Raw genomic sequence first — 16,333 nt, forward strand, 5'->3', positions numbered from 1 at the left:
CTAGGCCTGGTTGGTGCACTGGAACCACTCATGTTCCGTGATCTGCTGCAAACTAGGCCGCTGGGATGGGTACCACTCCAGGCACCAGCTAATCAGATTACAGCATTCTGTGCAGAGTGATGGGATTGGATAGGAGAGAGACACTTAACCACTAAATTTCAGAAGGGCTACCAGTAAAAGGATGAGTTGTAACTATATCATGAAAGGAAACTATTATAAACGTATACATTTGGGGCCATCTGGCCTCTACAGCAAAACTCTTCTAACTATTGATTATGTGATCAATTTTCCTTCCTCTGTACGTAGTTAAAAGGTCCCATTTATCTTACCTTTAGAAAGGCCATCCTTGATGTTGAAAATCCCCAACTTGGTCTTCGCACGGTCAGCAAAGGGAAGGTATCCACAAACCATCCTGAACAGCAGGACACCAAGTGACCAAACTGTTGCAGGATCAGCGTGATACTTCCTGCTAACAAAAAACTCAGGAGGGCAGTATAGAAGCGTGCCTAAAAACAAAAAAGAGAAAGAGCACAGCTGAGCACAGTCATTCATTTAACAGCTAAGTGGCTGTGGGACACTCAGTCACCTATGGCTGAAGATTCTCCACAAGGGGGAGTGTTGAAATCTTACCTGCATATCTGTCATATTCAGTTGTCTTAATCAGGTCACCGCAGCCAAAGTCAATAAGTTTGACCTCTGAGGTGTCCGTGTTGATCAGGAAGTTCTCCCCTTTCATATCCCGATGCAGGACACCTCGCGTGCTGCACTGGCTCGCTGCCTCCACTGCTTGGACCATAATAGCTCGGGCCGTTTCTTCATCCAGGCGATTTCCAAGGTTTAACATGAACCTCTCCAGGTCCACACATGGGTGAGGGCGCTCCAGTATCAGGATGTATTCCTCAGGCTCGTCAAACCATTCGATTAACTGAACTATGTTCTGGCAGACGGGTGGCTGGCTCGTTATCTGCAGCAGAGCCACTTCCACAGGCACGGCCTTGGACTCAACAGGCTGCAGGACAGTACATAGTTAGATGGTGAGGAGTGATGAACATGGGGAGAAACTCATTGAGTTGGTCTGAGACTATTATGTGTTACGTGTAAAGTAGGTGCACTTACGCTGTAGACATACCGATCTGTTTCCCATTTCAAGACAAATTTGATAGCCACCTACACACAAACAAAAAGATATTACAATCACTAGAAGTGAAAAGAGAGATGTCGAAATAATAACCATTAAAATGAAATCTCAGGTATGAGCTGAACCTGTAGGCCATCAGAAATGCGTCTTCCTTCGTAGACAGAGCCAAAGCATCCTTCACCCAGTTTGTCTCCAACATCATAGCGGGAGTCAAAGGTTTCTATAGAAAAGAAAATTACAAAATGAACATCAGCCCTCTTTAGATTATTGATCAGGGGATTACCAATCAAACTTACTGATTATGAATAATGTGGTAGAATCTACTTTCTAGATATTTACATTTTTCTTTTGGAATGGAGTGAAAATAAACGTTCATAGTATGCAGGTGTCTGGCAATTGGACAGACCTGGCTCGGTGGCTCTATTCTCGCTCTCTGTTATGCTCTTGGGCTGGTTTACTGCCCCCTTCTGCTTTTTCCCTGCTGGAGCGTCAGTGTTGGGAACATTGCTTGTTCCTTCTTCAGCACTCTGGCTGCATTCCTCCACAGCTCTCTTCCTCTTTGTCTGAGGAGTGTCTGAGTACAGGATGATAATTTTAATATTTAATGTTTTTCATAGAACATGCTGCACATATCTGTAGTACTGGGAGTTCTAGGCTGATACATTGCACTATATTCTATATTGTTTTTAAAGAATGTAGTGATATTTAAATGTGCCTGTATTGTGCTCTCTTGTCTGTTCCTCTTTCCTTCGAGGAGCTACTAAGTACAGGACAATTACTGAATATTTAATGTTCTGGATCTGTCACTTTAAACCACAATTTGACCCCCATTGGACCTGCCAACGGACCCACCACTACAATGACTAGATCAGAATTGTTCAGTTTTTTAGTTATTACATTCTGAATGTAGAGTATTTTTCAAAAAAGTGATTCTTCAATTTCTTATTAGTTTCCTCTGTTGTCTGTGTTTAGCAGTTTTCTCCTGTCTTTTTCTTTGTTTTTTAGAGTCAGCGTCCAACACTTTCCTCTTCTTTTCCCCCCACCATTACTTTCGGCTGCGCATTTGCTCTTTTTAACTGAGTTTAACTTTACATATGAGGGTGAGTGGACTGACCTGACTCAGTGGCTTTCTTCTGTCCAGGAGTCGTTTTCCTGGGCCGCTTCACTGCCCCCTTCCTCTTCTTCCCTGCAGGAGCGTCAGTGTTGGAAACATTGCTTGTTCCCTTGAAACATTGGCTGCATCCCTCCTCAGCTCTCTTCCTCTTTCTCTGAGAAGTGTCTGAGTACAGGATGATCATTTGAATATTTAATATTATTTCATAGAAAATAAGCTAAATATATCTGTAGTAATGATAGTTATAGGCTGATACACTACATTATATTTTATTTTGTTATTAAGGAATGCAGTGATATTGAAATGTGCTCATATTGTGCTGTGAGAAGGAAAAACTAAGAAACAAAAAACACTAAAAAATTAATACATAATACATAAATAAACAAACTCAAAAAGGAATATATGGAACCTGAGGCTGCAGAGTTTTGCTCCATCGTCTTCTGCTGTGTTAAATTTCTTCCACTAAACTCAATTAAAGTTTACACAAATTAGACGTGAACTGCTTTGGTGTTTGTTTCTCATCGAACTGATCAGAAATGACAGAATATGGACTTACGGAATGTTACAAGGTCACTCATCCATTGTGACATCATAATAAATAATAATGTGTGTATCTCTCTCTCTCTCTCTCTATATATATATATATATATATATGTACATATATATATATATATATATATATATATATATATATAAGGAAAAAGTTAACACATTTTCTTAAACATAAAATAGCATTATTTATTTATTTACTTATTTATTTATTTATTTATTATTAATTATTCATTGGTAATGTCTCTTTAAAAGTTATGTAAGGAAACCACATTCAGGAATGTGATGCAGTTTTGAACAATACTGTCTGTTACTAACAGAGCTGCTAATGGAGCTGTTCTTTAAGAGAACAACACTGAAAGCTCATGTTATTTATATTATTCATCAATTTCTAAAAAAATACATTTCTAAAAATAAATTTATAATAAATTAAAAAAACACGAGGCTGTTGGTTACTGCCATTTTTTCATAGGGAATGTTGGGTCTCAAGCAGCTTTTTGCTTGTAAGAAACAGCAACCAAATTAAAAAATAAAATACACATCTTTTTAGTAAATACTTTAAGTTATTATCAGTTACTATCATCATAATCAAGTATTCTGCAAGAAATGTAGTTCCTCTAGACTTGGGTATCTTTGCTAAGGAAACAAGGGCTGCTGAATGAGGACAGGGACATCCGGTCTCCCATCACTGTACATTGTGGTCATTTCATCTTTTCAACTTCTTGTTGTATTACAATTACATATAAAGCAGCACTATTTAATATAAAAACCTTTTTGGTCACCAAATTACCACTGCAAGCCTTATTTAGCACCAAGCTAACGGTGCCCCTCTTCTCACACTGGGGCTGTTTAGCATGTTTTAGCCTGTTGGTTAGCTGACCAGCCTAGTTCAAGTTAAGAAAGTAAGTTATCAGCCTCTCAGTTTAAACAAAAACGTGTTCTTACTTCATCAGTACACTCAGTTGTTCATGTGAGCAGCATTAGATTCAAAGATTAATCCATTAATAGCACAAGGATTTTTTGTGACGTGGCAGTAATTAGTGTTAAGGGGTTGTGGGGTGGTCAGTGTGCGTATATCGAGTATTTTACAACGGCTTTGAACGCGGCTTAGCCAATCAGATTTCAGGACCAAAACTATCCGTTTTATAAGGTTATTTTAAATGGTTTCTTATATAACTGTATGATTTATGTATAATTTAAGTAAAAAGAGTTTGTGAGTTTGTGCTGTGTTAACTTTAAAAAAACTGAGAACTCAATCATATTTTGGAAATAACGTTTCACTAAAACTAATAATTCATTTTTGAGCATATAAAATTATAGTGACTAAAACCATATATCAGAATTTTTAGCTCCTTTCATTTCCTTTTCATATATTCAGTCCTTAATTGACACTCCAGATATACTCACTGTATTTTTCTGAGAACTTGTTTGTTCCTCCACTGTCAAATTCTCATGGTCAGATTTAACTGGCAGAGAAAGTGTATTGGGTGATATGATTTACTAATCCTCCTAAATCTCCTTAAATTTCTTAATGTTTTTCATCTTCATAAACAGTACACCAATATTTTTTTTTCTCAGAGAAAAAAACTGTTACGGCTCCACAGCAGAACTAGACTTTTAGGTAAAATAACAATCCTTCTTCGCTGTAAAATCGTTATAACACACAGTTCTAACACAGTTTTCACAATAAATGGTCTTAAATGCTGGAGTTAATGTAGAACTGCTAATTCACTGAGCTTTAACGCTGAAGACTGACGTGCAGACTGCTGGACACACAGCAACACAGATAACGAAAAGGCAAAGAGAAAGATTTAAGAGGAACATCGATAATTTGGAGACGTATGGACTTGTTTGCATTTATAATCACTAAGCTGGTTTCCTCACACGTCCTCATTCTCCTGCTTCTCGTTCCCAGTATAATCTGGCACCTCAAGCACCATTTAAGGAAAGAAGGAAGAAGCTGATGAATGATAAACTGACTATAACCTCGTAAAAAGTCGAACACTGAGAGACATTTTACAAGAAACTCGCGGTAAAAATTTCCTGAGATGTGAGAGAAGCGGCTATAGCTGAGCTAAAGCTTAAAGCAGAGCATACTAAGTCTGTGTTTTTGTTTATATTTTGGGCTATAGTCAGTTTATCATTCACCAGCTTCTCGTTCAAATTGTCCTGTTTCATCTGTTTCTTAAATGGTGCTTGAGGTGCCAGATTATACTGGGAACGAGAAGCAGGAGAATGAGGACGTGTGAGGAAACCAGCTTAGTGATTATAAATGCAAACAAGTCCATACGTCTCCAAATTATCGATGTTCCTCTTAAATCTTTCTCTTCGCCTTTTCGTTATCTGTGTTGCTGTGTGTCCAGCAGTCTGCACGTCAGTCTTCAGCGTTAAAGGTCAGTGAATTAGCAGTTCTACATTAACTCCAGCATTTAAGACCATTTATTGTGAAAACTGTGTTAGAACTGTGTGTTATAACGATTTTACAGTAAAGGAGGATTATGTTATTTTACCTAAAAGTCTAGTTCTGCTGTGGAGCCGTAACAGCTCCGCAGCAGTGGAGACATTATTCAGGCCTGATTCTCACCCCAAACAGAGTCAGTGGCAATGATGAGGATTTTGAGGCTAAAGTGTTACTGAAGTTTAATAAAGGACTCTGAATGTCATGTCTGTACACATCTTGTTGAAATGTTTAAATTGGAACAGTTTTATTTCAACAGTTTGCACAAAGTTGTCTGGTTTGTATACGTTTATTTTTGTTGCTTTTTGTTAGGAAAAACCTGGAATGATTGATTTTGCCTTTACTTAGTCTAAATTTTTGTTGGATATCACGCCTTTGGTTGTGTAAGTTTGATTGTACACTTGAACTCACTTTTTGGTGATCTTTTTGTATATTTGCAGCTTTTCAATTGTATGTTTCTTTCTGGCACATGATTAAATGCAGTGTCTTGTTCACACTTTCAGTCAGGCTTGTTTGGTGTGTCAGGTGGAGATTCACCAACATTCTGAAAAATAGCTAAAAAGTAGCCACTACTTTTTTACTAAATCGTCGCTAGCTGCAAATTTTGGAAAAATATCTACAAAGTAGCTAACTACTAATTTTTCAGTAGCTATCCCAACCCTGAGTGATACTACAGCTGACGTTACAGATACATAAACCTAATGTTTACAAAACCTGCTGTTTTCCAGCTAAAATGTAGCTACATGGCCTGATGTTTATTAAATTAAGCTGTGACTGAGCTAATAATGTTTAGGAACTCAATCTCTGATGGTGTATCAGGGTCATTTTATGATTTAGTTCAGTAAATATATTACATATTATGTCTTTAAACTGCTCACAAAAACATTGCTGATACATCCTGCACTGCTCTGCACCCCACTTTACATGTTTTTCATGATTAGGATTCCAATAATTATTAGTATAACAGTACAAGGAAAAAAAAGACAATCAAAAACAAATAATGTTTTTCGTAGAATGTTGTGGAAAAGAGGATGAAGTTGATGCTGGCAGTTTATTTGCCAGCTTCTCATTCAAATTTTCAGTTCCACCTTAAATGATGCAATTATTCTTGAACTGGCCAGAATCACTTAGACTGGAAAGGAAATCATTAAAGGTGGAACAGAAAGGTTGAACAAGAGGCTGACGGACACAAAGCCAACTTCAACCTCATTAAAAAAGAATTTAAAAATTGTTCCTTTTCTACAGAACCCTTAAAGCAACATGGCTCATCACACAACATCTGGTACACACCATATACTATGTGGTGAGCACCAGATACGATCAGGTGCACATATGATACTATCTGGTGAGTGCCAGATGTTGTGTGGTGAGCACCAGATACTATTTTAAAAAATGTATGGCGCCTGTAACTGCTGCTCATCTGATTCTGTCAGGTCCTTACCACATAGTATCTGGTGCTCACCAGATTTTCACCTAAGAAAGTACATCACAAGTCCCATCAGGGGCTCTATATATTTTATTGAATTATGAGTACAGTAATGATTTTCTCACTTTCCTTCGTCTCTCACTATATGAAATAGGCTGACGGTAAGATGTGTTGAACCAGGGGAGAGAGAGAATCGGCACTAGAGATTTATGGTTTGGGGGGACTAAGCCTTTACTAGGGGGGTCTGGGAGCATTCTCCCATAGGATAATTTTTTTTAATTGCTCCAAAATGTCGGTTTATCATGAAATTATAGAGCAGCGATGGGTGAACAATTGTTCACAAACAGACACAGATTAATCAAAGATAGTAAAGCAATGCTGCCTCCTCTCTCTTAGATAAGCACGTCCTAAACATGTTATTTAAAATACACACATTATAAATCAGTACAGTCTCAGCTGGATCAATCAGAAAGAGTGATTTTGTTCTGTAGTTGTGCTTTCATGTTTAATAACCTAGTTAAGTTCCACTTAACCTACACTTTAAAAGAAGATGGTTCTTCAATGGTTCTTGAATAAAAAGAAAAGCTTTATTTAGAATCAATAGTTCTATATAGAACCATTTTGAGCATAAATTGTTCTTTGCATGGAGAAAATGTTCTTCAGATTGATGGAGAATGAGTTATGGTTCTATGTAGAACCTTTTTGAAAATGTCTCTATGAAGCACCAAATAGTGTTCTTCTATTGTTACAAGCTTGACATTGTAACAGTAGAAGAACCCTTTTTACGGAAGCATATATAACACATTCTCCATCAATCTGAAGAACCACTTCACCAAGCAAAGAACCATTTAAGCATGAAATACCTCTTTGTAGAACTTATGGTTCTAAATAGAACCAATCCCTTTACTAAAGAACCCTTGGAAAAACAGCTTTTTCAAGAGTGTAGTTGTAGCTGCACTTAAATGTTTAAGCCAGTTTTTATTTAGTTTAAGAAATGGTGATATATTAAAGGAATAACATTCCTACAAAGTCAGTATTCATTTTAACTGAAAGCTTAAAAAACACTCACTCGCTTTCTTCTTGATCACTAACCTCCATCAGTTCTGCTCCTTCAGCTCTGTCAGTCTCCTTCAGCTTCTTCCTCTCCCTCTCCTCACCTGTGTTGAGTAAAATGGAATTTTTCGTAGATTTACAGGAACTCAAGGATCAGTGAGATCATTTTTTTGCTTGAACTGGCAAAACTCTTCTCACCTGACTGGGCTTCTGTGGAGCTACCACCTCTTACTTACCCTGTAATGTTACAGACTGAGCAATTCAGGAAAATAAAACACCAGTATTAGTTGTTTATAGTAAAAACGATGTATAGCTAACACTGCTGTGATTATCTAGAAACACTTAATAGAAATATGGAAACAAATAATCTGTGAAATTTCTTAAAATTCTTAAAACAGTTGGCTCTTCAACTAGTTCATGCTTTACACCCTTTTCTTTACGTCGCGTGACCTTAATGTTAGCTAGTTAGTTAAGAAGCAATGGCTAAAAACTCAGCCGGCTATATTCACCATAATTTGCGCAAATGCGTATTGTAGGTCGATATCTGCACTCTGCAACTAATCGGTAATTCCAGGGCCTGAAATTCATTTCTCAAAATGGGGAGAATTTCCTCCTTAAATGTTTCACATAGGGGGGATTTATGCACGTTGGGGGGATACTACTCGTAAGCTTAACTAGCTACAGGTCTTACCTTGTCCTGTTCTTTTTGAAAGCTTTTTGAAAGAAGGACACCGCATCCCTTTCATAAATTTAACCAGACAGCCAAATTTTGAATTAGCCAATTCGTTTTCTGCTATAAAGTAGGTGCTTTTGAGAAGCCCCTTCGTTTCCTCCTCACACTGCAACTGCGCAACTTTAGCATTAGCCATCACATCCTTTGTCGAATCTGCCTCACGCTTTCTCACTAGGAGTTGGATCTCTGTGTGCCGGGTGACGGGCGGAAGTGGCTGCAGGAAGCGGTCACTTTGTAGCCACTTTTATTAGCGGCCACCACTGAACGGCCACATCGCGGCCACTTTTATTAGCGGACCCCATTGATCATCTACACTGCGGCCACTGCGCAGCCACTTTTATTAACGGGCGCCTTTTGAAGTGAATTTGTATCTTTTGAAATGAATTTGTACTCCAGTATCTTAATTGTAAATGTTGGTAAATGGACTTTTAACTGGACAAAAGCAAATGTTGTGGATATCGATACACTGTGAAAATGTAGTTTGACGATTTGATATCTTGTTTATTTGGCATACATTATGTGTGAGTGTCTTAATGTGAAGTACAATACAAAACACAGCAGTCAGTACCGTTCATGTTTATTCAGTTCATGTATATTTAGTTACATCTTTAATCTTTATTAAAATTACATACGATTGAAAAATCTAATAACAAATACAAATAAATGCATTTTAAATATAGATTTAAGAAACATGCTTTTGGCCATTTTTATATATTGCAAAAATATATTTCAGAAATATATTTGAAATATATATTTTTTCTCCTTATGGGAGGCTAATCTTAATATTGCTATAACTCCCTGATAGGCTGATGTCTGCTTCTGTTTAACACTACTTGCACTCTATTTAAGGTGCTGAACTAGACAACACATTTTGTTAAACTTGACAAGTAAGGATAATTAAACATTGATATTCTGTTTTGTAGGCTTATTGCAAATCAATGGGTTTTGTATTTAAATAACAATAAAGGACAAACTTAAAATGTGTATGGAAACAATATTGACAGCAGTTCAGTTTTATTGTTCAAATTACAAGATTAAATATTTAATTGTGTAATGAACATTTCACCTTCTAGATGTTTGCGGTCCCTGTCTTATAAATTAAGAGTCCAAGTCTTTTGCATTTCCTTTCCTACTTTCTTTCTTCTTTTGCTGTAATTGTTTTGGTAAAAAATTATTTACTACATTTATTAACATTAATAAACCATGAATACTAACATTATTAAGACATAAGTAATGTTATAAAGTATTTAACATTTTATTAAATTATGTATTAAATTATGTTTGATAGCTTACGTTAATAGGTGTGAACAGACAGTAAACACGCTCGCCTTCAAACTGTATATTTTTAACTGATATCTGTTCTACCATTAAAATCAACAGCAACATATTTGCTTTGATTTTACTGTAATATTTTTCACTAGTAATCATGCTGATCACTTCATACAGAATCAGAGATTATTACTGTATTAGACAGTTAAACAGCTACACAGCCTCCCACAGTTAAAGACAAACACCAAGGGGGGAGTTACAGAGAGAGAGAGAGAGAGAGAGAGAGAGAGAGAGAGAGAGAGAGAGAGAGAGGGAGAGAGAGGTGGGGAGGGATCAGATCAGGCCAGTCAACGATAGCGCGACACAATCACTGTCCAGAGTTGAGGAAGAACCTGTATTAGGCTTGATTTCTACCTCAGCCTTAAACGACCGTTTATCTCCAAAACAGCAGCTAAACTAGGCTGTATAAACGGGTAAACTGTAGGTTGTGGGCGACACCTGTTAACTAAAGTAGCTGACAGACACTTGTAATAAAATATACGCAACAGATTTCAAGTTTAATAAACAGAATCATTATAATAGAAAGAAGTAAACTGTAATCACGGTAACTACCTGTTTAGCTCGGATCAGCTAGCTCGGCTAATAATCCCTCAGGCTGGAGCCGAGTTGTGAGAGCGAATCTCAGCAGGTTTCGTGTTGGGTCGCTGATAATAGCGCTGTTTTCTTTAGTTCATGTTAAATGAATACAGATGACCGTTTGAATGCGGTCTGTTCCTCATGTGTGCTGTTAAGTTCTCTTCTTTCCTTCTCTAACGTTACTAAACTAGACGTCTCTGTAGTGTTTTTCCTGTCGGAGCTGCTGTTTTTTGATTGGTGAGTCTTTTAAATTTAACCGCGTGTCATTCTTACTGGTTTTTGAGCTGATACGGTCATAGTTTATTTTTAATCTGTAACGTTATGAAAATTAAAGTAGTAAAGTAAAAGTATTTCATTAAAAATGAACACAAGTAAAAGTATGATTTAATTCTACTCCAAAAAGTAGCGTTCAAGTGAAATACTGTACTGTATTGTACAGGTAATAAATATTTCGTTTAATAGTCTGTTCAGGGGATCTTAACCTGATGTAGTAGTTATGTAGTTATATACAATGACGGCTAATACTTTGTAGCTAGGTAAGGTAGCATTCCTTAATCCGTGTAGATATTTATAATAGATTAACGTTAGCACCTTACATGAACCTGAAGTCAGCTTCTCATTTTCCAGCTTCTTGTTCGAATTTTCCCGTTCCACCTTAATTAGTGCGTCAGCCAAATTTTTATTTGAATTTTCCTGTTCCACCTTAAATGGTGCAGCTTCAGCCACCAGAAAGTGACTGCTGCACCAATTAAGGTGGAACGGGAAAACTCGAACAAGCAGCTGGCGAACAGGAAGCTTTAGTTTCGTCCTTCTTACTGTGTTTTGGGGGTTGTTTTATTTTCATGTGTATTAAGATTAAAAGTGATTCACACCGTGATGGATTTGCTGATTGTGAGGTTGTGTTTCTACCGGAGCGCTAAACACGGTTTTTGACCTCTAACTCCAACTATGAGGATTATAACAAGACAAATTTAGTAGAAAATTGGTTGAGTAATAAGGAAGTTGTGGCCGATTTAATCATGAGACTCATCATCTCTCAGTACAAGTGAATTTGTTCACAAGCGGATCTTGACCGCACCAACATGGCGGGCGCGTAGGCGTATCGCCTTAGATAGAGAACAGCAGACAACGCGGCATCTAGCTATGTATATCTGTGAGCAGCACGTTATACAGTTCACACCCTGCGGTCACAGTATATTGTGAATTTTGGAGACACAGTGGACAAGTTAAATAAAATTGCATAAATGCAAAATACTGATGATTTGAACTAAAATGTACATTCATTTGGGGAGGGCTACATGATATGAAGCCATGCACAATACAGGACAGCCAACTAATACAGAGCTCATTTGCATATATCAGTTTTAAAGGTACAGTGTCTAGGACAAGGGGCCTTTAATAGAGTTCAGGACAAAAGTATAGAATCAAGAAGTGCCTTTATTTCAAATTTAACCATTAAAATGAAATCTCAGGTATGAGCTGAACCTGTAGGCCATCAGAAATGCGTCTTCCTTCATAGACAGAGCCAAAGCATCCTTCACCCAGTTTGTCTCCAACATCATAGCGGGAGTCAAAGGTTTCTATAGAAAAGAAAATTACAAAATGAACATCAGCCCTCTTTAGATTATTGATCAGGGGATTACCAATCAAACTTACTGATTATGAATAATGTGGTAGAATCTACTTTCTAGATATTTACAACTCTTTTGGAATTAAGTGAAATTAAACGTTCATAGTATGCAGGTGTCTGGCAATTGGACAGACCTGGCTCGGTGGCTTTATTCTCTATCTCTGTTATGCTCTTGGGCTGGTTCACTGCCTCTTTCCACTTTTTCCCTGCTGGAGCGTCGGTGGTAGGAACATTGCTTGTTCCCTCTTCAGCACTCTGGCTGCATTCCTCCACAGCTCTCTTCCTCTTTGTCTGAGGAGTGTCTGAGTACAGGATGATAATTTTAAGATTTAGTGTTATTTCATAGAACATGCTGCACATATCTGTAGTACTGGGAGTTCTAGGCTGATACATTGCACTATATTCTATATTGTTTTTAAAGAGTGTAGTGATATTTAAATGTGCCTGCATTGTGCTCTCTTGTCTGTTCCTCTTTCCTTCAAGGAGCTACTAAGTACAGGACAATTACTGAATATTTAATGTTCTGGATCTGTCACTTTAAACCACAATTTGACCCCCATTGGACCTGCCAACGGACCTACCACTACAGTGACTAGATCAGAATTGTTCAGTTTTTTAGTTATTACATTCTGAATGTAGAGTATTTTTCAAAAAAGTGATTCTTCAAATTTCTTATTAGTTTCCTCCATCTTCTCTGTTTCACTGTTGCTGTCCTTTGTTCACTGTCACTGTCCATTATCCACTGATTCGTCCTTTTCTCACTCCTTGTGCTTCGTCCACTGTTGTTGTAATTTATCCGTTTTTTATCAATTATACCATGTCATTGTGCTTTTTGAACTGATTGTCTTATATCCATTATCATTAGCATTATTGTCCATTTTTCAGTGTCATTGTCCATTCTTTTACTGCCATTGTCCTTTTTCACTGTCACTGTGTTCCATTGCTCTTGTCATTCTTCCATGGCTGTTATCCTTTTTCCACTATCGTTATTCTTTTTCCACTCAGTCATTTGTTGCTTTTCTTTATCTAGTAGTCTGTTGTCACATTGAAAGGTTTTTTTTGTTCTTGTTGTTGTTGTTTTTTTTATTAACAGCTCTTCATAACCTGAAACATAAACCAAAAGATATGCATTAGACTCTGAAGTTGAGAAATCTTCAGAGTTTTAATCTTAATCTTCATTTCCAGTTTCCTTATGGCATGTATGTGCACCACAGTATCTCCTCAATTGTCACTAGATATTTTAGGCTTACTGCTTCTTCTCCTAGCCTCCCTGGCTAACCTGATCCTAGGCCTGGTTGGTGCACTGGAACCACTCATGTTCCGTGATCTGCTGCAAACTAGGCCGCTGGGATGGGTACCACTCCAGGCACCAGCTAATCAGATTACAGCATTCTGTGCAGAGTGATGGGATTGGATAGGAGAGAGACACTTAACCACTAAATTTCAGAAGGGCTACCAGTAAAAGGATGAGTTGTAACTATATCATGAAAGGAAACTATTATAAACGTATACATTTGGGGCCATCTGGCCTCTACAGCAAAACTCTTCTAACTATTGATTATGTGATCAATTTTCCTTCCTCTGTACGTAGTTAAAAGGTCCCATTTATCTTACCTTTAGAAAGGCCATCCTTGATGTTGAAAATCCCCAACTTGGTCTTCGCACGGTCAGCAAAGGGAAGGTATCCACAAACCATCCTGAACAGCAGGACACCAAGTGACCAAACTGTTGCAGGATCAGCGTGATACTTCCTGCTAACAAAAAACTCAGGAGGGCAGTATAGAAGCGTGCCTAAAAACAAAAAAGAGAAAGAGCACAGCTGAGCACAGTAATTCATTTAACAGCTAAGTGGCTGTGGGACACTCAGTCACCTATGGCTGAAGATTCTCCACAAGGGGGAGTGTTGAAATCTTACCTGCATATCTGTCATATTCAGTTGTCTTAATCAGGTCACCGCAGCCAAAGTCAATAAGTTTGACCTCTGAGGTGTCCGTGTTGATCAGGAAGTTCTCCCCTTTCATATCCCGATGCAGGACACCTCGCGTGCTGCACTGGCTCGCTGCCTCCACTGCTTGGACCATAATAGCTTGGGCCGTTTCTTCATCCAGGCGATTTCCAAGGTTTAACATGAACCTCTCCAGGTCCACACATGGGTGAGGGCGCTCCAGTATCAGGATGTATTCCTCAGGCTCGTCAAACCATTCGATTAACTGAACTATGTTCTGGCAGACGGGTGGCTGGCTCGTTATCTGCAGCAGAGCCACTTCCACAGGCACGGCCTTGGACTCAACAGGCTGCAGGACAGTACATAGTTAGATGGTGAGGAGTGATGAACATGGGGAGAAACTCATTGAGTTGGTCTGAGACTATTATGTGTTATGTGTTAAGTAGGTGCACTTACGCTGTAGACATATCGATCTGTTTCCCATTTCAAGACAAATTTGATGGCCACCTACACACAAACAAAAAGATATTACAATTACTAGAAGTGAAAAGAGAGAAATGGAAATAATAACCATTAAAATGAAATCTCAGGTATGAGCTGAACCTGTAGGCCATCAGAAATGCGTCTTCCTTCGTAGACAGAGCCAAAGCATCCTTCACCCAGTTTGTCTCCAACATCATAGCAGGAGTCAAAGGTTTCTATAGAAAAGAAAATTACAAAATGAACATCAGCCCTCTTTAGATTATTGATCAAGGGATTACCAATCAAACTTACTGATTATGAATAATGTGGTAGAATCTACTTTCTAGATATTTACAACTCTTTTGGAATTAAGTGAAATTAAACGTTCATAGTATGCAGGTGTCTGGCAATTGGACAGACCTGGCTCGGTGGCTCTATTCTTGCTCTCTGTTATGCTCTTGGGCTGGTTTACTGCCCCCTTCTGCTTTTTCCCTGCTGGAGCGTCAGTGTTGGGAACATTGTTTGTTCCCTCTTCAGCACTCTGGCTGCATTCCTCCACAGCTCTCTTCCTCTTTGTCTGAGGAGTGTCTGAGTACAGGATGATAATTTTAATATTTAATGTTTTTCATAGAACATGCTGCACATATCTGTAGTACTGGGAGTTCTAGGCTGATACATTGCACTATATTCTATATTGTTTTTAAAGAATGTAGTGACATTTAAATGTGCCTGTATTGTGCTCTCTTGTCTGTTCCTCTTTCCTTCGAGGAGCTACTAAGTACAGGACAATTACTGAATATTTAATGTTCTGGATCTGTCACTTTAAACCACAATTTGACCCCCATTGGACCTGCCAACGGACCCACCACTACAGTGACTAGATCAGAATTGTTCAGTTTTTTAGTTATTACATTCTGAATGTACAGTATTTTTCAAAAAAGTGATTCTTCAATTTCTTATTAGTTTCCTCTGTTGTCTGTGTTTAGCAGTTTTCTCCTGTCTTTTTCTTTGTTTTTTAGAGTCAGCGTCCAACACTTTCCTCTTCTTTTCCCCCCACCATTACTTTCGGCTGCGCATTTGCTCTTTTTAACTGAGTTTAACTTTACATTTGAGGGTGAGTGGACTGACCTGACTCGGTGGCTTTCTTCTGTCCAGGAGTCGTTTTCCTGGGCCGCTTCACTGCCCCCTTCCTCTTCTTCCCTGCAGGAGCGTCAGTGTTGGAAACATTGCTTGTTCCCTCGAAACACTGGCTGCATCCCTCCTCAGCTCTCTTCCTCTTTCTCTGAGAAGTGTCTGAGTGCAGGATGATCATTTGAATATTTAATATTATTTCATAGAAGATAAGCTAAATATATCTGTAGTAATGATAGTTCTAGGCTTATACACTGCATTATATTTTATTTTGTTATTAAGGAATGCAGTGATATTGAAATGTGCTCATATTGTGCTGTGAGAAAGAAAAACTAAGAAACAAAAAACACTAAAAAATTAATACATAATAAAAAAATAAACAAACTCAAAAAGGAATGTACGGAACCTGAGGCTGCAGAGTTTTGTTCCATCGTCTTCTGCTGTGTTCAATTTCTTCCACTAAACTCAATTAAAGTTTACACAAATTGGACGTGAACTGCTTTGGTGTTTGTTTGTCATTGAACTGATCAGAAATGACAGAATATGGACTTACGGAATGTTACAAGGTCACTCATCCATTGTGACATCATAATAAATAATAATGTGTGTCTCTATATATCTCTCTCTCTCTCTCTCTCTCTCTCTATATATATATATATATATATATATATATATCGCTCTCTCTCTATCTATCTATATATATATATATATATATATATATATATATATATATTTATATGTACATATATGTATATATGTATATGCTAAAGAAAATGTGTTAACTTTTTC

General features: G+C 37.8%; 2 protein-coding genes across 2 annotated transcripts; both read right to left on the reverse strand.

Annotated features, from left to right (window-relative positions):
• Positions 1-2,436, reverse strand: LOC118814085 (serine/threonine-protein kinase pim-2-like). The gene is made up of 6 exons (XM_036579748.1): positions 2,253-2,436; positions 1,264-1,358; positions 1,117-1,167; positions 631-1,009; positions 330-506; positions 1-107 (listed from the first exon to the last, which is right to left on the reverse strand). Exons 1-6 carry the CDS (start codon positions 2,434-2,436, stop codon positions 1-3), a joined length of 993 nt encoding a protein of 330 aa, XP_036435641.1.
• Positions 2,437-7,750: 5,314 nt separating this feature from the next.
• LOC118814087 (serine/threonine-protein kinase pim-2-like) lies at positions 7,751-15,725 on the reverse strand. The gene is made up of 7 exons (XM_036579749.1): positions 15,542-15,725; positions 14,555-14,649; positions 14,408-14,458; positions 13,922-14,300; positions 13,621-13,797; positions 12,141-12,308; positions 7,751-7,842 (listed from the first exon to the last, which is right to left on the reverse strand). Exons 1-7 carry the CDS (start codon positions 15,723-15,725, stop codon positions 7,751-7,753), a joined length of 1,146 nt encoding a protein of 381 aa, XP_036435642.1.
• Between the last annotated feature and the right edge of the window lie 608 nt (positions 15,726-16,333).

Source organism: Colossoma macropomum, unplaced genomic scaffold, assembly GCF_904425465.1.
Source record: "Colossoma macropomum unplaced genomic scaffold, Colossoma_macropomum, whole genome shotgun sequence".
In the NCBI taxonomy this organism is placed as follows: Eukaryota; Metazoa; Chordata; class Actinopteri; order Characiformes; family Serrasalmidae; genus Colossoma; species Colossoma macropomum.

Bases quoted from the DNA above. Each gene is read 5' to 3' on its own strand.
- LOC118814085 (XM_036579748.1), bottom strand. From the start codon at position 2,436: ATGATCATCCTGTACTCAGACACTTCTCAGAGAAAGAGGAAGAGAGCT. The intron at 1,168-1,263 runs GTTCAGCTCATA...GTTTGTGTGTAG, and splicing joins GCATTTCTGATGGCCTACAG to GTGGCTATCAAATTTGTCTT. The intron at 1,010-1,116 runs GTAAGTGCACCT...ACTGTCCTGCAG, and splicing joins CAGATCGGTATGTCTACAGC to CCTGTTGAGTCCAAGGCCGT.
- LOC118814087 (XM_036579749.1), bottom strand. From the start codon at position 15,725: ATGATCATCCTGCACTCAGACACTTCTCAGAGAAAGAGGAAGAGAGCT. The intron at 14,650-15,541 runs GTCAGTCCACTC...TCTTTTCTATAG, and splicing joins GAAGAAAGCCACCGAGTCAG to AAACCTTTGACTCCTGCTAT. The intron at 14,459-14,554 runs GTTCAGCTCATA...GTTTGTGTGTAG, and splicing joins GCATTTCTGATGGCCTACAG to GTGGCCATCAAATTTGTCTT.